Below are 25997 nucleotides of genomic sequence, written 5' to 3'. Positions count from 1 at the left end.
CTGGGGCAATGGGGTAGCAGGATCACAAGGAGCAAGCTGGGCTTTACTACACTGAAAAATGTTTTACTGTATGGTAAGTGTACCGACAATGCATTTACTTCTTCTACTCATAGAAACATGATGGCAGATAAAGGCCAAATGACCCAGAGAAGGCAGAAGGAGAGAGAAGCAGAAGGAGAGAAAAGTGCAGGAGAGGGGAAGAAGAGGCAGGAGAGAGCAAGGGGCATCGGCGAGAGGTAGCTATGTCCCCCCACCATCATCAACCAGAGCTCCTCCTTAAAAGGGGAGGGGCCAATGGAGCTGAGTTAATCAGGCTTGGGTAGGCAAGCAGGAAAGGAGAAGCAGAAGGAGAGAGAAGGCAGAAGGAGAGAGAAGCAGAAGGAGAGAAAAGCGCAGGAGAGAACAGGAGAGAGGAAGAAGAGGCAGGAGAGAGCAAGGGGCATCGGCGAGAGGTAGCTCGTCCCACCCCTTGACGTCATCCACTGGAGCTCCTCCTTAAAATGGGAGGGGCTAATGGCGCTCTGCCGTTCGGTGCGCATCAAAGGCAAGCGTTAAAGGCACTCGCCTTAACAAAAGCGCCTTTGTGAAGGGCCTTAAGAAGGGACAAGTCACTACAAAGAAGAGCAGAGGGCAACCACAGTAGACACAAAGGACACTCAAGCAACAAGCAAGCAAGGGTGGTAGGTTTAAAATCAGGAGAGGGACCTCAGAGTAACACCAAGGACGCTAAATAAGGAAACAGGGAGAAGCCACTTTAGACAGCAGACCGGCGAGAGGACAGCAATGGAATCAGCAGACAAAAGCAGGATGTTGAGTTACCCAGTTTTCTGCACCGTTTGCCTTATGTATGACTACCTCTCCTGTGGGAGGCAATCTTATGTATGCACTCGGTGCGAGGGCCTGAAGAAACAAGTCACACTCCTGGAACTCAGTTCCTGATTCTGTCCGGCTGACCTCTGATTTTCTGGCATTTTGGAAAAGTTTGGAAACCTATTTTTTTCGACTCACCCTTTCAAATTTGGTTACTTTGTAATCTTGTAATTGCTTGGCTTTTTATTTTAAGGCACATGTGAATGTTGTTTATTGTATGCTGTTATTTTATTAATCTGCTATGTTCTGTTTTATTATGTATGTAATGTTATCAGCATAGATGATTGATATGCAGGCTACAAGTGTTATAAATAAATAAACATACAGTCCATTCCCATTGCACATAAGACCAGCCCCATAATATTCTGTGTTGCCAGTGAAAGGACACAAACAGTAACAATACACACCTTGTATGCAAGAAACATGTGTATTAAAATATATATGTATACATATTCTATGTAGTCAGCATGTGAATTAGTATGTGCTATCAGTCCAGCATGGTAATCCTATATAATAAAAGGCTAACTCGCGCATGCGCAGTCCTATTTTCGTGTTCCGTGCGCTGTAGGTCTGTGGCCGAAGGAGTGCGCATGCGCCCGAATACGTCACAACCAGATCGCCTCCACAAGCCGGACCGCAGCCAGACGACGTTCTCCGTTTCTCCTGTCGCCGCCGCCGATCTCCGTTTCTCCTTTGCCGCCCACCCCCTTCTCTTCCCGCGGGTCCGAATGGCGATTCAAGCAGCGCTTTTATCAGTCTCCACACGCTGCTTCGGGCCCTTCTACTGCCCTGATTTGCTCTGCCGCGTCTCTGATGATGTCATCAGGGACGTGCCAGAGTAAATCAGGGCAGAAGGGCCCGAAGCAGCGTGTGGAGACTGATAAAAGCGCTGCTGGAATCACCACCTTTGTAGTCCGGCCCGCGGGAAGGGGAAGGGACAGGGGCGGGTAGAGGAAACGCTAATGCTGCTGCACAGGGAACTGGTGGGGGGGGGGAGGGAAATGGAGGGGAAGGGAATGCTGCTTTGGACGGACAGACAGACAGAGAGAGGAAGGGAAACACAAATAAAATAAGAAATACACAGGGGCAGGTGCTCAGGGAACTGGTGTGGGGGGAGGGAAATGGAGGGGGATGGAATGCTGCTTTGGACAGACAGAGAGAGGAAGGGAAACACAAAGAAAATAAGAAAGACACAGGGGCAGGTGCACAGGGAACTGGTGTGGGGGGAGGGGGATGGAATGCTGCTTTGGACAGACAGACAGAGAGAGGAAGGGAGACAGAAAGGAAAGAAGAAAGACACAGGGTCAGGGAGATACACAGAAAGACAGACAGGCAAAGGGGGCCAGGGACAGAGACAGACAGAAAGGACAGTGGGAGCCGCGTCAGGAGAGGTGCGGGATGCGGCAGTGGGAACTTTTCCAATGGGTGCAACTGGGCAGCTGTCGGGAACCTCTGATCAGGGGCAGAGCAAGGTAAGAGTATCATAGGGATAAGAAGGAGGAGGGAGGATAAAAAAGGAAGGGATGCCTACTGCTGGACAGGGGGAGAAGGAAAGAGATGCTGATGGACAGGGGAGGTGAATAAAAAAGAACGGAGGACTAATGTTGGACAGGGGGAGAAGGAAAGAGGTGCTGCTGGACAGGGGGGAGGTAAAACAAAGGGAGAAGGGCTGCTGCTGCATAAGGAGAGCAGTGAAGGGGTGGTGGTGGACACAGTGGAGGTAAAAGGAAGGGAAAATGGACAGGGGGAGCAGGCAAGGGGTGGTGATGGACAGCCAAGGAAAAAGAAAGGCAGAAAGAAAGAAAGCGGCTAAGGAGAGAGAGAGAAAAAAAGACAGACACACACACATATGTTCTAGCACCCGTTAATCTAACGGGCTTAAAGACTAGTGATTATATATCATGGCTATATGCTAACAGCACAAACTAACTAATTCATGTGCTAATTGCTTAACATACTTTAATAAAAGAGATGCTTAGTTCTTCATTAAATTAAGAAAATGGCACATTAATTCAATTTTGAATGCATTTTATTATATCAACCCTTTACGGGAAACACCTGTAGGTGCATAATGAGCAAAGTTGAACACTAGGAACTTACTTTGTCATCTTAAAGATTCCTTTCTTGACCGTACCAAAGTTTCCAGAACCAAGTTCAATATCATCCAATATCAGCTGCTCTCTTTTTAAGTAAATAGTTTTAGGCCTTATTTCCTCTGGGTCGGCATATGGACTTACATAGGAAGCACTATCCATGGGCAAGGCATCTCTGCTAGTATCTTGAAGACAAAGAAGAAAACAGTTTCTATGCAAAATCACAACCCCATTGCCTAATCTATTTGCAGTTCTTTTTTTTAATGACGCCGGTTCTTAGACCTGTCCTGGGGGCCAGTCATGAATATGAATGAGGCAGATGTGCATGCCTGTTATCTCTATTATATGCACATCTGCCTCATGCATATTCATGAGGGAAATCTTGAAAACTTGACTGGGTTGAGAAACACTATTCTAAATTACTTGGGTTACCATATGGCTACAGAAAAAGTAGGACGGATTGAGACATCCGGGTCTAACTTACCAATTACAAAACCTGAAATTTCAATTCAACTCCATTTTGACGAAACGGATAGGATTAGAATTCCATAAGGAAAACGCCACATATTTTGAGGGCTAGAACAAATTAGGATGTATTTTGGCTACCTATCTCAAGGCCAAGCAGAAGACAACAAGAATTTCTGCTATTTGGAAAGGGGACACTTCGGTGCATGTTTTCAATGCAGATGGATGCTTCAAAATGCCCCCCAAAAATCCCCTCTCTATCTGATAAAAAGCATTCAGATTCCAATTTTGGAAAGTCAGAATTTGGGTCATTTCACATTGCAGTTTGTCCAACTAGCAAGGGAATGTCTTGTGGGTGTATTTCAGGCAGGACTAGGGAGAGCCCAAAAGTAGGACAACCAAACAGCAAGGAAAATCCAAATCTAAAAATAAGCACATTTTAATCTAGACCTCTTCCAGTTCCCTAAGACTTACATAGGCAAATGCTACCAGATCATTCAGTGCTATTCTATACTGTATGTCACCTTAAAAATATCAGTGCTGGCACTTAGCAAGATTCTATAAACTGCCTGTGGAGTTAAGCACAATTTACAGAATCATGCATACTGCCTGTCCGTGCAGCTAACAGGAAAAGTTTCTTCATTGCTGGGCTCACTTTGGAATCCTTTTACAAAACTGCCATAGCAGTTTCTAGCATGGGGAGCCGTGCTACTCCCGATGCTCATCGAGTTCCTATGAGCATCGGGAGCAGCGCAGGCTATTCAGCGCGATTCCCTGCGCTAGAAACTGCTATCGCAGTTTCGTAAAAGAGGGGGTTAATCTGTGTGATGAGACTTTTTCAACTGAATGTTTTAAAGTAAAAACAACAGACTACAAACAATTTTTTTTAAAGTTTGTCATGAATGTGCAAGACAAATTACGAACCACAATTTGCCACGCTGGTAAACAATATGCAGATACAAGTATCTCAATAATCATTGCTAGAGTTGAGAAGCCACAGTTCAGCGACTTTAAATAAATCCTAGTTGTGTTGTAGAATCAATATTTCATGTTTTTTCCATAACCATTTTCCACAACTAAAATTTTTTTCAATATTTCATGTAATAATAATCACTAGATCAATATTTCATGTAATAATAATCAATAGATATAGTAACAGCAAACAATCTCAAGTATGCTACTCAGATATCTCATTTATGGAATTTGCTACCACTAATCCAAAATAAAGTGAGTTTTTAAAATATTTCCTTGAAATGTTGTAGATTCAATATTAGAATACATTTTTGTTTAATACACAGTCTGAACAAGTAGGTCAAGGTGGTTTGCAAAATCAGTAGTATGTGTAATCTTGATAACTATTGGTGGACCTCAGAGCTTTATCATATTCACACTGCAGCCCTTTACATAAAAGAGGATGAAGAATACTGCTATAGGTTATGGATCTAATAACAGATCAGCAATTTCACATTTTCAACTCTTTTAGAATGCTGCAGTGAATATTCTCCAGTTATTGTGATTTGTTACTCTTTAGTTTATCAATTTGCTCAATGACATCTTTCAGTTTCACAGTAATTTGCTTCAGCGCCATAGAAAATGTTTCTAATATGTTTCCGAATAAAAATAAAGCACATCATAAGTGAGTCATTTGCTAATAATTAATGTGTACTAAAGTGCATAAGGTTTTGCACCTAGCCCTTTTTATCTACAACAGTTAATGAGCATTATTTTAAAAAACTTTGCATTAACCATTGGGGGTGTTTAAAGCATTTTTGAGATGGCTGCCAGGACACATAGAACAAAGGGGCCTTTTAACCAAACTACAGTAAAAAGTGGTCTTAGCATGTCCTTACATGAGTCATTTTCACGCACTAAGGTCATTTTTACTGCCAAGGTAAAATGGTCAATTTATGTATTTTCTCTATTAGCAAAACAAAAAGGCATTGACAGTGCCCAATATTAGATTCTCAAAGAATATTCACAGGACCGAATAGAAATAATAAATTAATTAATAAATGTGAAACACCTCGTACGGGCCTAGGTGTATATCGAGTAACTTTTTTTGACCCCCGGCAGACCAGCACCAGGTTTTAAGCCTAAATAAGCTCTGCCCCATACATCATTTGGTCTCAGTTGCCACAAATAATGAATATGCACAAACGGTCAGTGAAAAATTCTGAGAAAAAAATAATAAAGAGACGGAAAAATTTTTAGAGAATCTAATATTGGGCACTATCAATGCCTTTTTGTTTTGTTATATGACATTTTGACAGTTTTTTTCAGAGTTTTTTTTCTCTATTAGCACATGACCATTAGTGCATGAGTCCCTATTACCAACCCATTATGTAGGTGTACAGGATACACGCACTATGCAAGCGCTAATCAGTTACTGTGTAGCAATGTAGATGCAATAAATGATTAGCAAAGAACACGCCCACTCTACTTCCTGATCCGCCCCCCAGTGCTAAAAAATAAATTTTATTTAGTTGGCACATTATTTGCACACATAATCCAAAAATTACCAAGGGATGCCACAGTTTGTCCTGTGGTAAACCATTTTTTGATGAATTAAGCACACGTTAGTGCATAGAGCAGCTTAGTAAAATAACCCTACAGTTTGCTACCATGTATTAATTGCATAGCAGACAAGGCATAATGCAAATAATTAGCCCCGGTGCTCATTTAAGCAAGTTGCCATGGAGGGGATAGGACAGTGTTCAGCGGGAGACTTGGCAGGTCTGTGCACAATAGTCCACAGAGGGCAGAAATTTCAGAGGGAGGCCTCAAATCCCTCCATCAAGTTATATCTCCTTAAGCTATAAGGTAGCCCAAGCTGGCTGGCCTAAAATAACTTCAGAGCACTACAAGACCACCACTTTCAGCAATATGGATATTTGGGGGGGGGGGGGGGGCTGTTCCTAGGTCGTTGCCTTCTCTACATCTTAGAAAATCCACCCGATGATATATTTTGCTTACCTGATTCTGCTCCTCTTGAAGACACGCCTACAATAGGTGCACGAGAATATATACTTGGAAAACTGTCAACCCGAGGAATAGTAACAGCAGATACCTGGAGCAACACAGACCAATTATATCAGTTTACAGATAGATTTCACTAATATATCATGTTGTATTGATGTAGGAAAGGTTTAAAGTATAGAATGATAAAGAGAGTAAAGCCAGAAAAACTCTTTTGATGATTCTTTAGTAAAGCTACAAGCAAAAGCTGCAGAAGCAATATCAGAGAGCAGTTTTCAAGACAGAACTTGTTTCAGTTGCTTGTGCACACTTTTTTTTTTTTTAGAATATGAAATTATATATAGTGTATTCATTTCCAGAGATGTTTCAGGTGCACATTTGTTTTCTTTTCCAGTTGGTTCTGGTTCTCTGGAGGTCATTCATGAGCTAAGAACATACTAGTTGAAAAAAATTGTCTTTTATTATTATTATTTTTTTTTTAAATCTTTATTATTTTTCAAATATTAACAGTGTATTACAAAGAATTTAAACATAAACGAATCAGGAAAAGCACTTTAAATATACAAACATTTTGAAAACAATCATTTTCTCCCCCCCTCCCTTTCACCAATAAAAATAAAAACACCTATTTTAATAAATAATAATGCTTTCCTCCTCCCTCCCTCCCACCCTAGATGTCTTAATTTAATTTCCATATTTATAATCCACTTAGCCACAAAGGGCTCCTTTTACAAAGGTGCGTTAGCGTTTTTAGCGCACGCACTGGATTAGCGTGCGCTATAGCGCGCGCTAGCTGAAAAACTACTGCCCACTCAAGAGGAGGCGGTAGTGGCTAGCACGCGTGGCATTTTAGCATTTGTAAAAGGAGCCCAAAGTTTCAAGTGGGTTATAATAAGAGATAATACAGATGTGGGTCTGATATTCAAAAGAAATTATGCTCACTGGAATCCTATCTGTGGATTTTTAGCTGTTTCATGAATAATATAGAGCCAAAAGTACATTCGTATAACGAAGGAGTTGAGGGAGGACAGAGTGAAAGTGAAACGATGAATTATCCAGACATCGGCAATATCAGCTGCTATTTGCCTCTAGTTATATTTTTTAATTTCAAGTTACACATTTAGGTTAACACTGCACCTAAACTAGCATTGAATTTCCAGATGTTTTGGCCACTAAAAACATAGCTGGTTAAGCCTATATTCATTGGCTAACTGGCTAAGTTATAGTGGCCAAAGATTGACATGATATTTATGCGAATCGCTCTGGCTGCTCAACTTAGCTTGTCAGCCAATGAATTTTGGCATTATCTGGCAATGTTGCATGACATAGCCAGCGACCGGACTAACCTTCAAGGGCTAATATTCAGCATCCATCTCCCACTGAATATTTGCGCATAGCCAGCTAAGTGTTATTTAACTGACCAGGCTGGCGGGTTAAATAGCAGTGGCCATATCATTGTATTTATTTTACTGTTGATTATATGTATAGCGGAACTGGATAAATCAAATGGTATATCTCCAGTTTAAATCTGCACTGGTGGCATAAATGCTCAGTACCTTAACCCCTTATCAATTAAGTTAGGTGCTGATATTGGTGCCTAACTTTAGGTGGACTTTATAGAATCAGGGTCAAAATGCTCAAGGCCTTAAATATAGGGATCCACGACAATTAGAGAGGTATTTAAATAAAATAAAGAAAAAAAAACATGAAAATAATGCAGAGATCAATGAGGCATTATCTGTATTCAGCAGTTTTCAGTGTGGCAGCAAAAGGCAGGGCCTTCATTGTTGTCATGACAAAAATCAACACAATTTCTTTACAGCAGTTAGGATCTGTGTACTGATAGCCTGGATTTGGCGATAAGGCCCTGAAGCAGTGGATTGTCGGCCTGGCCTGTTTGTGTTCAGTGGATTTTACCATTAACTTTAAACTTGTACGAACGTTTTTTGCCTATGATGCTTTGGTGGAAGAATGTGGGTACACCTCTCCGTTTGTCTGAGGCTTTTCTTTTGCTTAAGTAATAAGATAGCTTTCTTGGCTTGTGTGGTGCTTTTGTTTTGAAGTGATATTTTTAAATTTTTGTACAAAAACTATGGGATACACAAATATTTTCACAAACCATCCAAGCAATATGCAGAGAACACACCATTAAAATTTCTGTGTGCTGCCCTTTCATGTATATGTACAGTACTCCCCCGAAATTCGCAGGGGTTCCGTTCCAGGAACCCCTGTGAATTTTGAAAAATATGATTTTTCGCCTGTCAAAAGGCAGGACAGGGCAGTTAGGGCGCCGATGGGTGCAGAAAATCACTCACGGTATGCTTCGACCATCTCCTCCTGTTTCTAAAGTCAGGCTACGTCAATCAGGAGCTGCTTTGACCCGCCAGATAGCGTATTAAAGCAGCTCCTGATTGGTGTAACCATGATTTTAGTATAAGGAAGCGGCGGTCAGAAAATACCACAAATTACTGAGTCCGTGATTCATGAACCACAAATTTGCGGGGGTTTACTGTAGTAGCTTTTCAAAAATCACTACTGTTTGCTGGTTTACATAAATCAGCTTTTCATAAATATAAATGGCACCTAATCCTTATAAATTCAGCTCCATTATTTTGTAAAATGAAAAGTTGAAGGGAAGCAAAAAGCTCATAAAATTCCAAGAGTGTTAGTAGCCAATCACACACTTAGTAAAGCCATGCAAGAAACAAAAACAAACCAACAACAGCAAAAAAAAAAAAAAAAAAAAAATTAGGTGAGTCAAAACTAGGCAATTCCTACCACTCACTTAAAAACCTGCAAATACTATGCATATAAGGCACCTTTTTGCTGCCAGGCTTTGGAAAGCTGGAGGATTTGATTCTTGAGAAAAATCCACCTGTTGATAAACTCTAGAAATCATAATATCAAAAAGAAAAAGTCAATGTGCCAGGAAATTATTTGTTGGTACCTTGCAATTATGTGCCTCAGACAATTCTTTACTTTTGGAAGAGTATCCATGAGCTGCCTGCTTATAAAAGACTAAGCTGCCGTAGAACATGGCCTTAACACACCCTTACAGAAGTTTTTTTTCTGCACACTAAGGCCATTTCAATCACAATGGAAAAAATAACCAGTTTTCCATGCTTTCAATTAATGGCCAAATGCTAATGTTTCAATTAGCTTGCGGGCATTACAGTAAATAAGCCCATGAGCATTTAACACCTCCTGTTTTGAAGATGTTAAAAGCTCACATGCTAATCCTGCGCTAATCAGTGCATGGTAATGCAGCTGTGCTAACTGACCAGCAAAGAAATGGCTACTCCATCCCCAACATGACTCCTCTGTGGAAAAAAAAAAAATATATATATTTGTTAGTGGGCTGTTGGCACGTGCAGATCTCAGACTTCTTGCAGGATGCTTGAGTGTGTCATACAGTATACCCTTTTAAGGTGTGGTAAGCACAGGCTAGCACTTACCGTAGCTTAATGAAAGGACCCCATACTTATGTATGAACTGTATGTAGAAAAAATGAATTAAAGTTTACCACAAAAAACAAATCTGAGAAATACATTTTATAAAGCTTACAATAGGTTTTGATATGTTTTCAAAATTGCAAGTCCGAAAGAAATAACAGCGTCAGCGATAAATCAGTTTTTACAATAATCTATACTCTGCAAAGTATTCTGTTGAATAAACATGCTAATCTTTCAAGGTCAAATGAGCACACTGGACTAGGTAATTGCTACGGAAGAAGGATATAGAATTGCAAGCTGACTCCAGATTCTCAGAACACGCTAATCCAGTTCTGGTTTTACCTAACTGTATGCATGGACTTCTAGCCTTGGTTTTCTTAGGAGATAATGCAAGGAAGTCAGAAATACAATAGTGTAAAACCAGGATCCAGATCACAACCCTGGTTAAGCAATTTGGGCTAGTTTGATTCATAGACAATGGCTATTTTGCTCATTTTAGCTCATAGTTTTATTGATCATATTAATTAGAGATCAACAAACAAGGAGATTTCAAACATTGAGATTATTGTATTGTTCAGAATTTTGGGGTTTGACAGGTTGTGATGGAATTTCGGTACTCTTGGGGATAGCAACAAAGAGGTTGTTTTTTCAGAAGCATTGTATTAAATACATATACACGTAGTCAAATGCAGTTTTTCAGCAACCTTATCCATTTAAATAGAATTGGGAAAAATACACATTTCCTTAAACAGATAATTTAAACCTTTTAAAATTATGTCTGCTACTTTTGTAACACAGTTGTGGTGAATATGCTGTTCCATTTACTGACTGAATATTACTGTGTTCCAAATCCCACCCAAATTTAAAATAAAAAATGGTTTAAATGGTCAGAGTTATCCATAAAAGTGCTACAAATTAAAACAAAATAACTGGTTGGTATTATTGCTCATCACATAACTTTTTTTTTCCAGTATGGATCTCACTGTTTATATTGTGTGTGACTCAGAGAAGGAGAGAGAGAATTTATGATTTCAGTGATGCCTCTGATATTTGATTTAGGCCAGATAATAGGTCTGGAGCACAGTATGAAAAACTTTAATGTTTGGTTATTAAATTATATAATAATACAGTACATATTTTGTATTCCATGAAATCAGGCATATGCAAGTTGAATCTATGTTAAGTGTAGAGAAAGGTGTGGGGTGTGGTAGTGTGGACACGAAGGGATTTTAGGAATATGCAATTCAGTATTTGTTCTCTTAACTTTTTTTCCCCCAAAGATCATCAGTTTCCTTTCTGCTTATTATTTGAGGAATCCCAACATCTACATGTAAATTTAATGGAATATTAATTGCTGTCACTTCTCATGGATATTCATTTTATCACTGTTCACTCACTTGGAAGCAGCCCTCCTAATTTTTTCTTTTTTTATGGGTGGTGGAACAGCATACTTATATTCTTAAGGAAATAATGAGCACTTTTCCACAAATACCCTCTCTTGCCTGCAAAATTATAAAAGCCATTCATTTTATATTTGCCTACTGAAACATGTTCATTTTTGTTAGACTCAGTGAGCATGAGCTGAAATGTTTGTAATTAGTTAAAATGAACGATTGCCCACAGCCAATATATTTTTCATGAATACTATACAGGGAATAATTACACATTTGTTTTTACAAGGACTTTTTTCTTTATGCTTTAATGCTGAACCATACATAAAATATCTCTATGAACTTCCAGGATATGGGGCTAAATAAAGGGGAAAGTCAGTACCAGAGGAGAACAATTGTATTGTTAATAAAAAGGATGTTAGGACTATCTGCTGCCATTCAGTATAAATTGGTGGTTCCTGTCACTCTGATTAGGATGCTCAGTCAGAGAGCCCCTTCCTACCAGCATGGAAGGAGTGATGCACAAAATAGAGGTCAATTCTATAAAGTGCACCAAAATGTAGGCTCCAAAATGCAATGCATAGAGTGTGACTTATACAGTATAATGGTATCTGCACACCCAGATTCCATCTAATATAATAAAACTCTAGACGCGCATGCGCACTCTTACCTGCGTGTTCCGTGATCTCTGAATCATGATCAGTAGGTCTGTGGGGGCAGGAGTGCGCATGCGCGAGTCCCCAGCCTTACAGCACCTACCAACACTCGCTGGCAGGAGTGGCCGCCAGCGCTGAACTCCCTGCTCTCCACAAAATCACGGTGTCGGCTCCTATCACGAGCTGCACCAGCGTCGGAGAAGGCTTCCAACGCTGGCGGGGATTGAGAGGAGCCGCCGCGACACCTTTAAACTTAAAAAAAAAAAGTTTCACCGGAGCAGGCCAGACCGCGGGGCGGGCATGGAAGCGCCAACAAAAAAGACTCCAGCCGCGAGCTGCTCAATGGGACCAGGCAGGCAAGCAGGCAGGCAGCCACGCGAGGGAGGGCAACAGAATGAAAAAAAAGGTAACATGCAGGGAGAAGCTGGGCCTGCCTGTGAGGAACGCAATAAGGGAAGGGGGGCCCTTGGATAAGGCTAGACCGCGGGAAGGGAAGGGGGAGGGGCCAAAAGGCGCAGGCCACATCGTGGTAAGAGTGGGGGTGGGGAAAATGCTGCTACTGCTGCACAGGGACCTGGAGGGGAAGGGAAATACCGCTGCTGCTGCTGCACAGGGAAGTGGGGGGGAGGAGGGAAATGCTGTTGCTGCTGCACAGGGAAATGCAGGGAAAAAATGGCAGACAGACAGACAGCAGGAGGGAGGGAGACAGAAAGAAAGGAAGAAAGACACAAGGGCAGGGAGAGGGACAGAAAGACAGAGAAAAGGGGCCAGGGAGAGAGAGAGAGACAGTGGGAGGGAGAGAGACAGAAAAAAAGAAACACAGACAGACATATATTCTAGCACCCATTAATGTAACGGGCTTAAAGAATAGTTATAGAATACTAGCATAAATCAGCATTTACATGTTAAAATTTAGGTGCACCCATACTGATATTTGTATCCAATATAATCTTCTGGTATTTAGAAGTTGGAATTTTGGTTTTGGTAGCCAGCATTTTTTTCTTTCACACATTACATAGCTTTTTTTCTCTCTTTCCTCCATTCTACCTTTGTAGAATACTTGATTTATAAGCTTTTGTTTCTAGAAATGCAAAGTTTTTATTGTGCCCCCCAAAAAATGAAATGAAATTCCAGTTTCTCCAGTTAACAACAGTTCAGTTTGAATGTAATTGGAGCAGTGCATCATTCAAAACCCCAGTGTCTAGAAGTGTGCATGGAAAACATTTTTAATGAATTTTTAGATTATTTTGAAAGGTTTTGGTTGATTTTTGGCTGTTTTTTGTTCATTTTAGAAATTACGTTTAAAATTTACCAAATGCATGCAAACATTTTTAATGCACATAAATCAGTGTTATGAACACTAATGATATGGTTTTATCTGTTTAGTTGATGCAGTGTGCGTTCTTTAAGCACATAACATTTTCCTGAATCAAAACTATATACCAAAGGTATTTCTCTACTAGTGGCTTTTATTTGTAGAATGAAAATCTGGGATATAAACATTGTATACTTCAAAATGAACAATTATAGTGCATCTATATAGCAGAGGCAAATTCAAAAGGGCTATAATGCATGCTGAGTATTCTATTTGATAAATCCTTATAATGTGGGTGATTGTACTGGCAGAAAAAACAGTATAGCTGGGTAAAACTGCTAGAATTGCCCTAGTATCTTTGCAAAAAACAATTAAAGTGGGCGGGGCAAATTTTCCAAATTTTTATAGATACCATCAAGCTTTCATACTGCGGCAGAGTATGTATTGGATCCTTCCTGAAGTCTTGGAGCACCTTCCAGACTGGCTGATCTTAGAACATCAACTCATGTCCCCTCTAAGATTGTGTCACATATTGAGTATTAAATTGCCAAGGATTTATAAGGATAATTGCATTCTTTTGGATACATGGAAAACTTTAAAATGTGTTAATAATCTAACACCTGTACCAGTGCAACAATCCACGTTAGTCCTTATGGATGAACTCCAAGATTCAAATTGGCGAGTCTAAGATCCTCTGGCAGCATTGGCTGCAGGCTGGCATACATACTTTGGATGATGTATAATCAAATGGGAAACTACTTGATTTTTCACGACTGCAACAAACATTCGGTATTTCAAAGTCTCAAGTATATAAGTGGTTGCAGTTGAAGCAGGCCATTCAGAAAGGGTTCCCTGAGTGGTGAAATTTAAAATATCAGTATAGCTCGCTGGGCCTATGCTTCCAGACAGATTTCCTAGGGCATCAGGCCGCCAAGTGGTATAAATTAATTTCGGAATATTTGAATAAGAAACCAAAAACGAGCTTAAGGGATATTTGAAGCATTGAGGTAAAGCAAGAGATTTCTGCTACTCAATGGCCACAGATTTAGTCTTGGAGGATGAGATGTATAGCGTCAGCATCTATGAGACAGACGTGTTTTTTTCTGTTACATAGAATTTTTATGGACCCCCTGTTCATTTGCAAAAATTAGATAGTTCAAAGTCTAATAGATGCTGGTACTGTCATCTTGACACATGCTGGATCACATATTGTATCTTTGTCCCTTAATATTAGGCTTCTGGAAGTCTATCTGGGAGAAAATTAATAGGATCCTGGAAACTTCCATTCCTTTATCATATGATATGGTGCTCTTTAGAACTATATTACAACCCAAGTCTCCAATTTCTGCAGCTAAGAATAGATTACTTTTTGTAATGACTGGGATTGCTATAGAAATGATCACAAAAAAACTGGAAGAATTGTGATAGACTGAATCACATCTTTTGGTGGGAATCCCTGTGCTTATGTTATCGATACGAACGTATGAATTTGGAACTAAAGGGTCATGGTAAAAACTTCAATGAGATTTGGGGCCCATTAGCAAATTTTGTGTCCAATTAATAGTCCAAGCCTTATATTTTATTGAGTTTTATACACATCCGGGTTAGGAGAGAGGGGAGGGAAAGATGTCTATGTTATTATTTGTTAGTAATAAGTGCTGTTATTTGGTGCCAATTGTTGTATTTCTGTATGCACTTTAATTTGTGTATGTTTTAAAATGAATAAAGATTTATAAAAAACAAAACACAAAATAAACAATTATAGTGCATCCATATAGCAGACATAGCAGAAGCAAATTCAAAAGGGCTATGATGCATGCTGAGTATTTTATTTGATAAAACCTTTTAATGTGGGTGATTGTACTGGCAGAAAAACAGTATAGCCAACAACCACAATCAAACACTGCCAGTCATGTTGCCTTGTATATCAGTTTCTAGAAAATGCATACATCTGGCCATTCATATAACCTTGTCTATTCAAACATATATATCTTTACTCTCTTTCTTTCTATTCAATACCCACAAAGAATGGATCACTTGCTCCTTTTAGAAGCCATCTGAAGCAGCTCTCTTAGGGGAATTTTACCCAATAAGAATGTTTTCTTATGGCTGCAAGCTTCCTCATCGACCTCAATTTTTTATATACACATAACACCACTTCTTTACTTTTTTGCGATATTATTTTAAAACTTATATGCTGTGCACTTATCTTAAATTGCTGTTTGTTAGTTTGTTGCCAAACCCAATGCTGACATGCATGTTTCGCTGGAGTACCATTTTGCCGAACACATGCAAACAAGCCGTTATGGTAGAAATCAAACAAACCCTGCCCTGATGCAGACAGTGAAGGCATAGAAAAAAGGCATAGAACAAGGAATAGAAATAAATGGTCTTAATTACATTTAAATATTTGCATGTTTCTCCTTTTGATGACATCTGAAAATGTAAACAAATTTAAGCAAACTCTAAAAAAGAGTAACACAGTCACAGGCAAGCAAAAGACATGCATATACTTCCTGATGTTAAAGAAAATCAAACTTTGGGGTCCTTTTACTATGCTGCAATAAAAAAAAATAAATAAATAAGTGGCCTTTACATGCCCTTAGAGCAGGTCTTTCCTGCGTGCTAAAACCATTTTTACCCCAGTAGTAAAAATGGTCTTTTTTTCCCCCCATTTTTTGAATTAATGGTCATTGTTAATGTTGCTAAAAAAAATAATAATAATTAATACGTGAGCACAGAGTAGAAGCCTTAACTACCACTCTCGTATAAATCACACACTCACAAAAAAGGGGCATCATGATTTCTTCTTCTACTTTTACAAAGCTGCACTAGTGGCTACCATGTGGAAAAGCCCCGAAGTCCTTTAAACCCCTATGGGCTTCGGGACAGTTACCATAGTGGCCCGCGCTAATCAGTCTCATGAAAGAGGCCCCTAGTAGATAGATGCTTAGGGGCTCATAATCGAAAGAGAAAAACATCCAAAAACTGGCCTAAGTCAGCACTTGGATGAACATTTCTCAAATACGTCCAAGTGCCGATACTAAAAACGGGTTTTGGACGTATTTCTAAACGACCTAGGCCTTCATAGTGCCGCTGAATGACCAAAGCTAAACGGGGCGTTTCGGGAGGAGTGTTGAGGGCAGGAGTTGGGCGGGACGTGGGCCGGCTTAGATTTAGTCATACAGCATGTACAACCAAAAGTTATACAGGCTGGGATCGATGGAACTTGGATGTTGTGACTTAAACCACAGTTCTTCAACCGCCGGTCCGCGTACCGGTGACGGTCCGCAAAAAAATCTTGCCGGTCCGTGAAGGATTCGGTCCCCGCCGCAACGAAAGGCCGGCGTCAGCTGACTTGCAACTTCCTGTTGCAGTCGCTGTGCCGGGACTCCTGCCTTCGCCGGGACTCCTGCCTTCCACCGCGTTTGCCTCCTGCCTTGTCTCTGCACCTCCAGACCAGCAGCGGCAGCTCTGTGTGTTTTTAACTTCAGCACAGAGCTACCCCTAAGCAGTAGTTTATCGCGGTTTTATGAGGCAGTCTCGGGGCCTTTGCTAGGCTGGCCCACATCGCATCATTGAAGTGGGCTGGCCTAGCAAAGGCCCCGAGGCTGCCTCATGAAACCGTGCTAAACTACCTCTTAGGGGCAGCTCTGTGCCGAAGTTAAAAGTACACAGAGCTGACGCTGTTGGTCTGGACTCTTGGGCCGCTGAAGGAAGGTAAAGAGCAGCTTCCTGGAGGTCTCCCTTCCTCTCGCCTTTGCAGGTCTCTTTTTTTTTCCTTCAAACAGCAACGGGCCCCAGCATCGACATCAATCAAGTAAGTTCCACTGTTCCTTGCAAGCGGTTCTGCTCAGGCAAAGCTTCCCCTCTGACATGAGCCACCCTCAGGGGAAAGAAAGTGACCCGCAAAGGTGAGGGGAAGGGGGGCAGATGATGGAAGTTGGGGGGGAGGGAGAGAGAGAGAGAAGGGGCAGATGATGGAATGGAGGAGATGAGAGAGAGAAGGGGACAGATGATGGAAGTGAGAAGAAGGGAGAGAGAGCAGAAGGCAGATGGATGTCAGTTGAGAGGGGAGAGCAGATGCTGAATGGAAGTGGGGAAAGAACACATACTGGGTGGAAGGAGGAGATAAATAAAGGGGGAAGAAAATAGTAAGATAATGGAGGGGTGAGGGAAAGGGGTGATAAGCTGTGGGTAGACACGGTGAAAAGAGGGAAACATCCTCCAAATAATCTCTCAAGAGTGGACCTCCACCTCGGTCTCTTTGTTCATAAAATTTCTGAAAATAGTCTAAGAATATATTTGCTATTTGATCCGTTTTGTGACATTATGGCAACCCTGGGGTACTGGCTGGGACAAATAGCGTGTGACCTGGATCGGAGTCACCCTGCAGGACCGGACTAATCCAAAGAAAACCAGGAACAAAAAAAACCCCAATCCACTGCTACTGTGGTTCCATCAAAATATAGGTATAACTTTTAATTGTCAATAAATAAAGTCACAACAACAACAACAATACACTCCAAATTTGCCAAAATTCCTACTGTAGAAATTCCTACTATATTCACCCCATTTTGGTTTGTTAGTTGCGAGCCAATTTTGGTGTCTTGAGCGTCCCCCACACAAACCTTGATGTGAATAAATAAAGTCAGACATGGCATCAACAAACAACAGCCACTGATTCTTGTTCAGAAGCAAACAAAAAACCAAAAACAGATGGCTCAAAGAAAAGTGAAGATCAGTTTTCTTCTTTTCAACTCAACAAGAAAGTTCAGTTCATGAGCACTGGCTCTCCTCCGGACCAACAAACATACTGTGCTCTAGGCCTGCTTCCCGGCAGGATAAACTTTTACCAAAAAAAACCCAAAATGCTAGGCTCAGTTCATAGCACTACTCATAGTCCTTCCCCTGAAGCCTCCAGCAGATTCAGGTAACACTGCTGGGTCAATTAGGAGTGTCTCCAGGTTTGTCTTACATTAATAGCTTTTAAAGTAGCTATCCAAAATCCCTTCCCAGGATCTTAACAAACTTCACCCCCAAAAAAGAGAGCTCCAAGCTTCAGGTGATTAAACACAAAACATTGCAGTGCTCAAACAAGGAAGTCCCAACAAAGCAAAACAAAACCAACAGCATCCAAAACACAAACTCACTGGAACCAACAAGGGGCGATGCCACTCTTGACCTAATCTTCAACGGACTAGGGGGGACAGCAAAGGAGGTGGCGGTATTACCCCCACTAGGTAACAGCGATCACAACATGATCCAGTGCAGGCTTGAAATTGGATCATCAAAGGGGAAAAGAACCACAACGACGGCACTCAACTTCAAAAAAGGAAATTATGATGCCATGAGAAAAATGGTGGGAAAGAAGCTCAAAGGCAACATAGGGAAGACGGAATCCGTAGAAAAAGCCTGGACCTTATTCAAGGAGACTGTGCACAAAGCACAAAGCATATGCATCCCCAAGTTCAGAAAAGGGTGCAAAAAAAATAGAACAAAAAACCCCGTGTGGATAACAAGTGCAGTGAAGAAGGCGATAAGCGACAAGAAAGCATCGTTCAGAAAATGGAAAAAAGACCAAACAGAGGAGAACCAAAAAGGACACAAAGAACACCAGAAAGAGTGTCACCGAGTGGTTAGAAAAGCAAAAAGAGAATACGAAGAGAGACTGGCAAAGGAAGCAACAAACTTCAAGTCGTTCTTCAGATACGTCAAGGGGAAGCAACCGGCGAGAGAAGAAGTGGGACCATTGGACGATGGAGACAGAAAGGGAGTTGTAAAAGAAGAGAAAGAGATAGCTGACAGGTTAAATGAGTTCTTCACGTCAGTCTTCACGATGGAGAATATAACCACCATTCCAGAACCCGAGGAGATCGTAATAGGAGACCAAGACGATAAGCTGGTCGATTTAGAGGTAAGCCAAGAGGATGTACTCAAGCAGATTGACAGACTAAAGAGCGACAAATCGCCGGGTCCGGATGGCATTCACCCAAGGGTACTCAAGGAACTAAAAGATGTAATAGCGGAGCCACTTCGACAGATATGCAACCTATCCTTAAAAACCGGAGAGATCCCGGAGGATTGGAAAATAGCAAATGTCACGCCCATCTTCAAGAAGGGCGCAAGGGGGGACCCGGGAAACTACAGGCCGGTGAGCCTGACCTCAGTCCCGGGAAAGATGATGGAGGCACTGATTAAAGACAGCATCTGTGAACACATCGAAAAAAATGGGCAGCTAAAACCGAGTCAACATGGCTTCTGTAAGGGTAGGTCATGCCTCACAAACTTATTGTACTTCTTTGAGGGAGTGAACAGCTAGGTGGATAAAGGGGAATCTATAGACATCATTTACCTTGACTTCCAAAAAGCCTTCGACAAGGTGCCACACGAGAGACTGCTTAAAAAGATATGGAACCACGGGGTACAAGGGGAGGTCCACCGATGGATCAAAAACTGGCTGGCAAACAGGAAGCAGAGGGTTGGCGTAAAGGGACACTACTCAGACTGGAAAGGGGTCACGAGCGGAGTTCCGCAAGGGTCGGTGCTGGGACCGCTCTTGTTCAATATCTACATAAATGATCTAGAGGCGGGAACTAAGTGTGAAGTCATTAAATTTGCAGATGACACCAAACTATACAGCAGGGCTCAAACCAAGGAAGACTGCGAGGATCTCCAAAAGGATCTAACGCAGCTGGAAAAGTGGGCCGAAAAGTGGCAGATGAGCTTCAACGTGGGGAAATGCAAGGTCATGCACGTGGGGAAAAAGAACCCGATGTTCACATACAAAATGGGGGGAACATCACTAGGGGTCAGTAACCTGGAGAGAGACCTGGGAGTGATGGTAGACGCAACACTGAAGGCATCGGCGCAATGCGCCACAGCCTCTAGGAAAGCAAACAGAATGCTGGGTATCATTAAGAAGGGTATTACGACCAGGACGAAGGAAGTCATCATGCCGCTGTATCGTGCAATGGTACGGCCGCATCTGGAGTACTGTGTCCAGTACTGGTCGCCGTACCTCAAGAAAGACATGGCGGTACTTGAGGGAGTACAGAGAAGAGCGACTAAACTGATAAAGGGAATGGAAAATCTCCCATATACCGACAGATTGAAGCAGTTGGGACTTTTCTCACTGGAAAAGCGGAGACTTAGAGGAGACATGATAGAAACCTTCAAGATCCTGAAGGGCATAGAAAAAGTAGACAGGGGCAGATTTTTCAAATTAAGGGGCGCCACAAGTACAAGGGGGCACTCGGAGAAATTGAAAGGGGACAGGTTTAGAACAAACGCTAGGAAGTTCTTTTTCACTCAGAGGGTGGTGGATGCATGGAACGCGCTTGCATGCATGGAGGCTGTTGTAGACAAGAAAACATTAAATGGTTTCAAAGAAGGTTTGGATAGATTCCTAGAAGAAAAAGGGATTGGGGGGTATAGAAAGGTATAGACCATTGCTCAGGCAATGGGCCTGATGGGCCGCCGCGGGTGCGGACCGCTGAGCAGGATGGACCTATGGTCTGACTCAGCGGAGGCAACTTCTTATGTTCTTATGTTCTTATGTTCTTATGATTGCAGGTCCTTATTAAACTTCTCAGGAAGGCTCTCTTATTCACCACCCACAATGTGGCTTTCTTCACAGCATTCAAATCCCAAACTTTTCCAGCGTCCAGTTACCAGCATAGGTTGAACTGCCTTTACCTCTGCCAGGTCTTGAGAAGTCCTGCTGGGAGAGACCTGATCCTTCCCCTGAATTACCTCCCATCTCTCAGCTGGCTGTCTTTTCTAGTAAAGACCACACCCTGCACTAGCCAAGTCAGCAGGAATTACCTCAGCCCTTGGGCTCCCCCTGGTGGCGACCTAGATAGCTACACCTGCAGAGCACCTAAGTCCCCGGGCTCCCCCTGGTGGAAAGACAGGAAAACAACATGACCAAGGCAGCGCAGAGTCCGCTTGGTCACAACATATAGTCCCCCTTTCATCCTTAAGACCAAAAACAAACCTCGGTCCTTTCGCTCGTTTGGTCAAATAAGCTAATAATTTCCCCGAACGGTTACCATAGCGATGGTATTTGAACTTCTGGTAAAATAAGATCTTCATGGTACGCTCATGTATATAAGTGTTGTCTCTATAGATATTAAATTTTCCTTATTCACTGAGGTTGGATAGGCAGTATATTGATGTTTTGCGACTGCCAATTCTCGTTCCAAGCGTATAATTCCTCTAGACAACCGACGATTTCGAGCGATAATGTAGGCAATACAATTCCCTCGTAAGACTACTTTAGCTGTATTCCAAAATAGCTCCGGTTCCGTTAGATGTTGATCATTAAATTCCAAGAAGTTTTCCCACTTTTGCAGAAAAAAAGTCCTAAAATGTTCATCCTGAACCAAGTAACTAGGAAAATGCCAAAACCAACATGAACATCTACCCAAATCAAGGAATGGTCTGAAATGACTGAGGGTCCTATTGTAGCTGCATCAATATTAAGAAAAGAAGAGCTAGTGACAAGTATATAATCTATTCTAGAAAGTGTACCATGTGCACGGGATCTATGTATGTAATCTCGTTCGGTAGTATGAAGCAAGCACTAAGGATCAACCAAATCCAGAGCCACACACAAGTAGGGAATACCCCGCATGTTCGTCCCCACAGTGGGAGTCCCCGAACCAGACCGGTCACATCTTGGATCAAGTACCTGGTTAAAATCTCCTGCAAGAAATACCGGATCAGCCACGCGTTCCAACAATAGAGCAGTAATATGTTGAAAAAAAGTGTGATCATATACATTGGGTGCATATACATTTAGCAAGTGAAAAGAATAAGTGCCAACAGTTATATGGAGTAATAAAAACCGCCCTTGTGGGTCTTTCTCCACAAGGCATACCTTATAAGGCAAAGATTTATGAATTAAAATTGCCATCCCCGCCCATTTCTGGGGAGAAGAGGCCGCATATACAGCCCCCACCTAAGACCTTTCCAGTTTAGCATGTTCATGCTCTGTCAAACGAGTTTCTTGCAAACAAACTATATCTACTTTATGATGTTTAAGCTGATTTAGGATTTTTGTTCTTTTAACAGGGGAAGTTATGCCCGATACATTCCAGGACATGATCTGCAATGTATTCGTTAGAGACATAGGGAATCTATGAAGTCGAAATATGGTCTAACTAAGATTGTTTCTACAAAGCCATCCCAGGTTCCCAACCCTACCCAGGATAGACAAGAGCACAAAATGGTAACTGCCTTCAGAATGAAAATAGTACTGTGTGCGGTCTCCCCAACACCCCAGGCCAGCAGACTGATTGGTCCGGCATGCCAGGAAAACCACCCAACTTTGGGAGTAGCATTCAAGAACACATTCAGAATAAAACCCTTCTCCTCAGGAATAAATAAAGTGCAATGAAATAAGAACAAAAAAGAATACCTCCCCTCTATTCTTCCCTCCCACCACCACCCCACTCCCTCCACGCCAACCCCCCCCTTGCAATCTGCAACCCCACCCTCTGTACTAGACACATCGACATAGCCACCCCAAGGTGACTCTGCAGGTGTGTAAGGGGACAAAGAGGATGCCTCCCCGAGCCCCGAGTCAACAGTTAGAATGGAAGCAAGTCATAAGTACAAATAATCATGATTACCCCAAGCTCATCATTTTAAATAAGTAAAGGGTACAAATATGCACCAAGAATTAAAGTATCATAAAGAAGAATCAAACAACAGTCAAAACAGCCATGTGTCAGGTAACCCATACAGCAATCAAGGAAAGTCATCAGCAAATGCCCAGTAAGCTAAGGTCAAACACTATAACTATGGTTAACTCATCCAGTGTGGCCTTGTGGCTGCAGCAGATGAGTATTGAGATAAGTCGCAGCTTCCACTGAAGAATCAAAAGAATGCCACTGGCCCTGATGTTGTAGTTTCAAAGTGGCTGGGTAGATGAACATGAAGCACACTTTTTTCTCTGCCAGAGTGGAACACAGGGGATAGAATAATTTCTGCTTTTCATTTAAAGCCACCGAATAATCCTGAAAAATGTGAATCTCTGCATCCCCATATTTCAGCTTATCCCTTTGTTGCTTATATTGTTGAAGAATTTCAGCTTTATGATGGTAGTTGAACACTTTAGCGATGAGCATTTGGGGCCATGCTTCCCCATTGTGTTCCCTGCCTATACGATGGGCACGTTAAATATGGAGGGGCCCCATATCTCCCCTTATGAGAAATGTATCTCGCAACCAGGCTTCTAGAGTTTGTAATAAAGCCGGGCCCGCAATTGTTTCAGGGAACCCCAGAAATCGAAGATTTGACCTACGTGATCGGTTTTCTAGATCTTCAAGGCGATCACCCTGGCGGCGAATAAGGTCAGTCAAGGCATGTAAATCTGAAGTCTGGGTCCCCTGGGTGTCTTCTAGGCCTTAAACCCTATTTTCCAACTCTGTGGTGTGGCGGGTTGTTTCAGTAAGAGAGGATTCCAACCTCTGGAGCTGTTCGGAGAGGCGATCAAGGCTGGGATGTAGCGCCAGCGCCACAGCCTGCGTTATATCCCGAAAGGCTTCAGGGGAGAGTTGGCTCACCGCTGCCGGAGTTCCGGCTGCCATCTTGTCTTCGATTGGCTTCAGACATTCACAATCTTTTTTGGCAGTGCGGGAAGCCATCGGCAGCATTGGCGACGCAAGATATTTGTCCATACGCCTCCCCTATTAGTAAAGTGCGCCGGCAAAAGCTTTTTGCGCTCTAGTAGGCAGGGAAAGTGCCGAATGTAGACTCGGGCCCGGGAGCTCTGGCAAGGCACGTCTTCCCAGGCTTACTGCATCACGTGACCCCCTGCTTGTGCACTCCCCAAAACCCTTTTGTACTGACATATTCCGTATTTTCACGTAGATAACGCACACCCGTGTAAAACACGCACACGGGTATAGCACGCGAAAAACACAAATTTATGTACAGAAATTTTTATATACCGCGCACACCCGTATACTGCGCATGCTGCCGACTCTCCTTTCGCCCGCCCCAACTCTCCTCTGGCCACCCCGACTCTCCTTTCGCCCGCCCCGACTCTCCTCTCCCCCTTGAAGTCCTGTCCCCACCCTGAAAGCCCCCCCCCCGATGTCCGATTCACCCCCCCCCCCGCAGGACCGCTCGCACCCTCACCCCGAAGGACCGCTCGCACGCACTCCCACCCGCACCCGCACCCCCACCCTGAAGGACCGCTCGCACCCCCACAGCCTCCCAACCCCCCATCATGTAGAAGCTCCTACCGGTGTCCTGCTGCTTCCTCTTTGCGGTCCCGACTCCCCAACACGATCGGGCAAGAGGGAGCTCAAACCCTCTTGCCCCAGCCAACCGCGGCACCCCCGACACGATCGGGGCAAGAGGGAGCTCAAGCCCACAGGCCCCAGCCAACCGCGGCACCCCCGACACGATTGGGGCAAGAGGGAGCTCAAGCCCTCTTGCCCCCCTGACTCCCCGACATGATCGGGGCAAAAGGGAGCCCAAGCCCTCTTGCCCCGCCGACTCCCCAACTCCTCAACAATATCGGGCCAGGAGGGAGCCCAAGTCCTCCTGGCCCTGGCGACCTCCCCCTCCCCGCTAGTTGTTCGGGCCAGGAGGGAACCCAAACCCTCCTGGCCACGGCGACCCCCTACCCCCACCCCGCACTACATTACGGGCAGGAGGGATCCCAGGCCCTCCTGTCCTCGACGCAAACCCCCCTCCCCCCAACGACCGCCCCCCCCAAGAACCTCCGACCGCCCCCCCAGCCGACCCGCGACCCCCCTGGCCGACACCCCCACCCCCCTTCCCCGTACCTTTGTGTAGTTGGCTGGACAGACGGGAGCCAAACCCGCCTGTCCGGCAGGCAGCCAACGACGGAATGAGGCCGGATTGGCCCATCCGTCCCAAAGCTCTGCCTACTGGTGGGACCTAAGGCGCCTGGGCCAATCAGAATAGGCCCGGGAGCCTTAGGTCCCTCCTGGGGGCGGGGCCTGAGGCACATGGGCCCAACCCGACCATGTGCCCAAGGCCCCGCCCCAGGAGGGACCTAAGGCTCCCAGGCCTATTCTGATTGGCCCAGGCGCCTTAGGCCCCACCAGTAGGCGGAGCTTTGGGACGGATGGGCCAATCCGGCCTCATTCCGTCGTTGGCTGCCTGCCGGACAGGCGGGTTTGGCTCCCGTCTGTACGGCCAACTACACAAAGGTACGGGGAAGGGGGGTGGAGGTCGGCCAGGGGGGTCGCGGGTCGGCTGGGGGAGCGGTCGGAGGTTCTTGGGGGGGGCGGTCGTTGGGGGGAGGGGGGTTTGCATCGAGGGCAGGAGGGTCTGGGATCCCTCCTGCCCGTAATGTAGTGCAGGGTGGGGGTAGGGGGTCGCCGTGGCCAGGAGGGTTTGGGCTCCCTCCTGGCCCGAACAACTAGCGGGGAGGGGGGGGGGTCGCCATGGCCAGGAGGACTTGGGCTCCCTCCTGGCCCGATATTGTTGAGGAGTTGGGGAGTCGGCGGGGCAAGAGGGCTTGGGCTCCCTTTTGCCCCGATCATGTCGGGGAGTCGGGGGGGGCAAGAGGGCTTGAGCTCCTCTTGCCCCGATCGTGTCAGGGGTGCCGCGGTTGGCTGGGGCAAGAGGGCTTGAGCTCCCTCTTGCCCCGATCGTGTCGGGTGTCGGGACCGCCAAGAGGAAGCAGCAGGACACCGGTAGAAGCTTCTACATGATGGGGGGGGTGGGTCGGGAGGCTGTGGGGGTGCGAGCGGTCCTTCGGGGTGGGGGTGCGGGTGCGTGCGAACGGT

The 25997-nt window shown here is 43.8% G+C and overlaps 1 protein-coding gene across 4 annotated transcripts in view; it reads right to left on the bottom strand.

Moving 5' to 3' along the window:
* SYK (spleen associated tyrosine kinase) overlaps positions 1 to 25997 on the bottom strand; it is a 145800-nt gene that overhangs the window by 16321 nt on the left and 103482 nt on the right. For 2 of the 4 annotated variants that reach the window (XM_033928910.1, XM_033928919.1), the window contains exons 7-9: positions 9224 to 9292; positions 6402 to 6495; positions 2971 to 3148 (exon numbers count right to left, since the gene is read on the bottom strand). In XM_033928910.1, the coding sequence (XP_033784801.1) occupies positions 2971 to 3148; positions 6402 to 6495; positions 9224 to 9292 (341 nt within the window). Of the gene's footprint in view, positions 1 to 2970; positions 3149 to 6401; positions 6496 to 9223; positions 9293 to 15618; positions 15655 to 25997 lie in introns of all 4 variants that reach the window. The other 2 variants (XM_033928929.1, XM_033928933.1) reach the window with 2 other exon arrangements.

Source organism: Geotrypetes seraphini, chromosome 1 (genome assembly GCF_902459505.1).
Source record: "Geotrypetes seraphini chromosome 1, aGeoSer1.1, whole genome shotgun sequence".
Taxonomy (NCBI): Eukaryota; Metazoa; Chordata; class Amphibia; order Gymnophiona; family Dermophiidae; genus Geotrypetes; species Geotrypetes seraphini.
The sequence above is the reverse complement of the archived record's forward strand: the minus strand, read 5'-3'. Positions and strand labels throughout refer to the sequence as shown.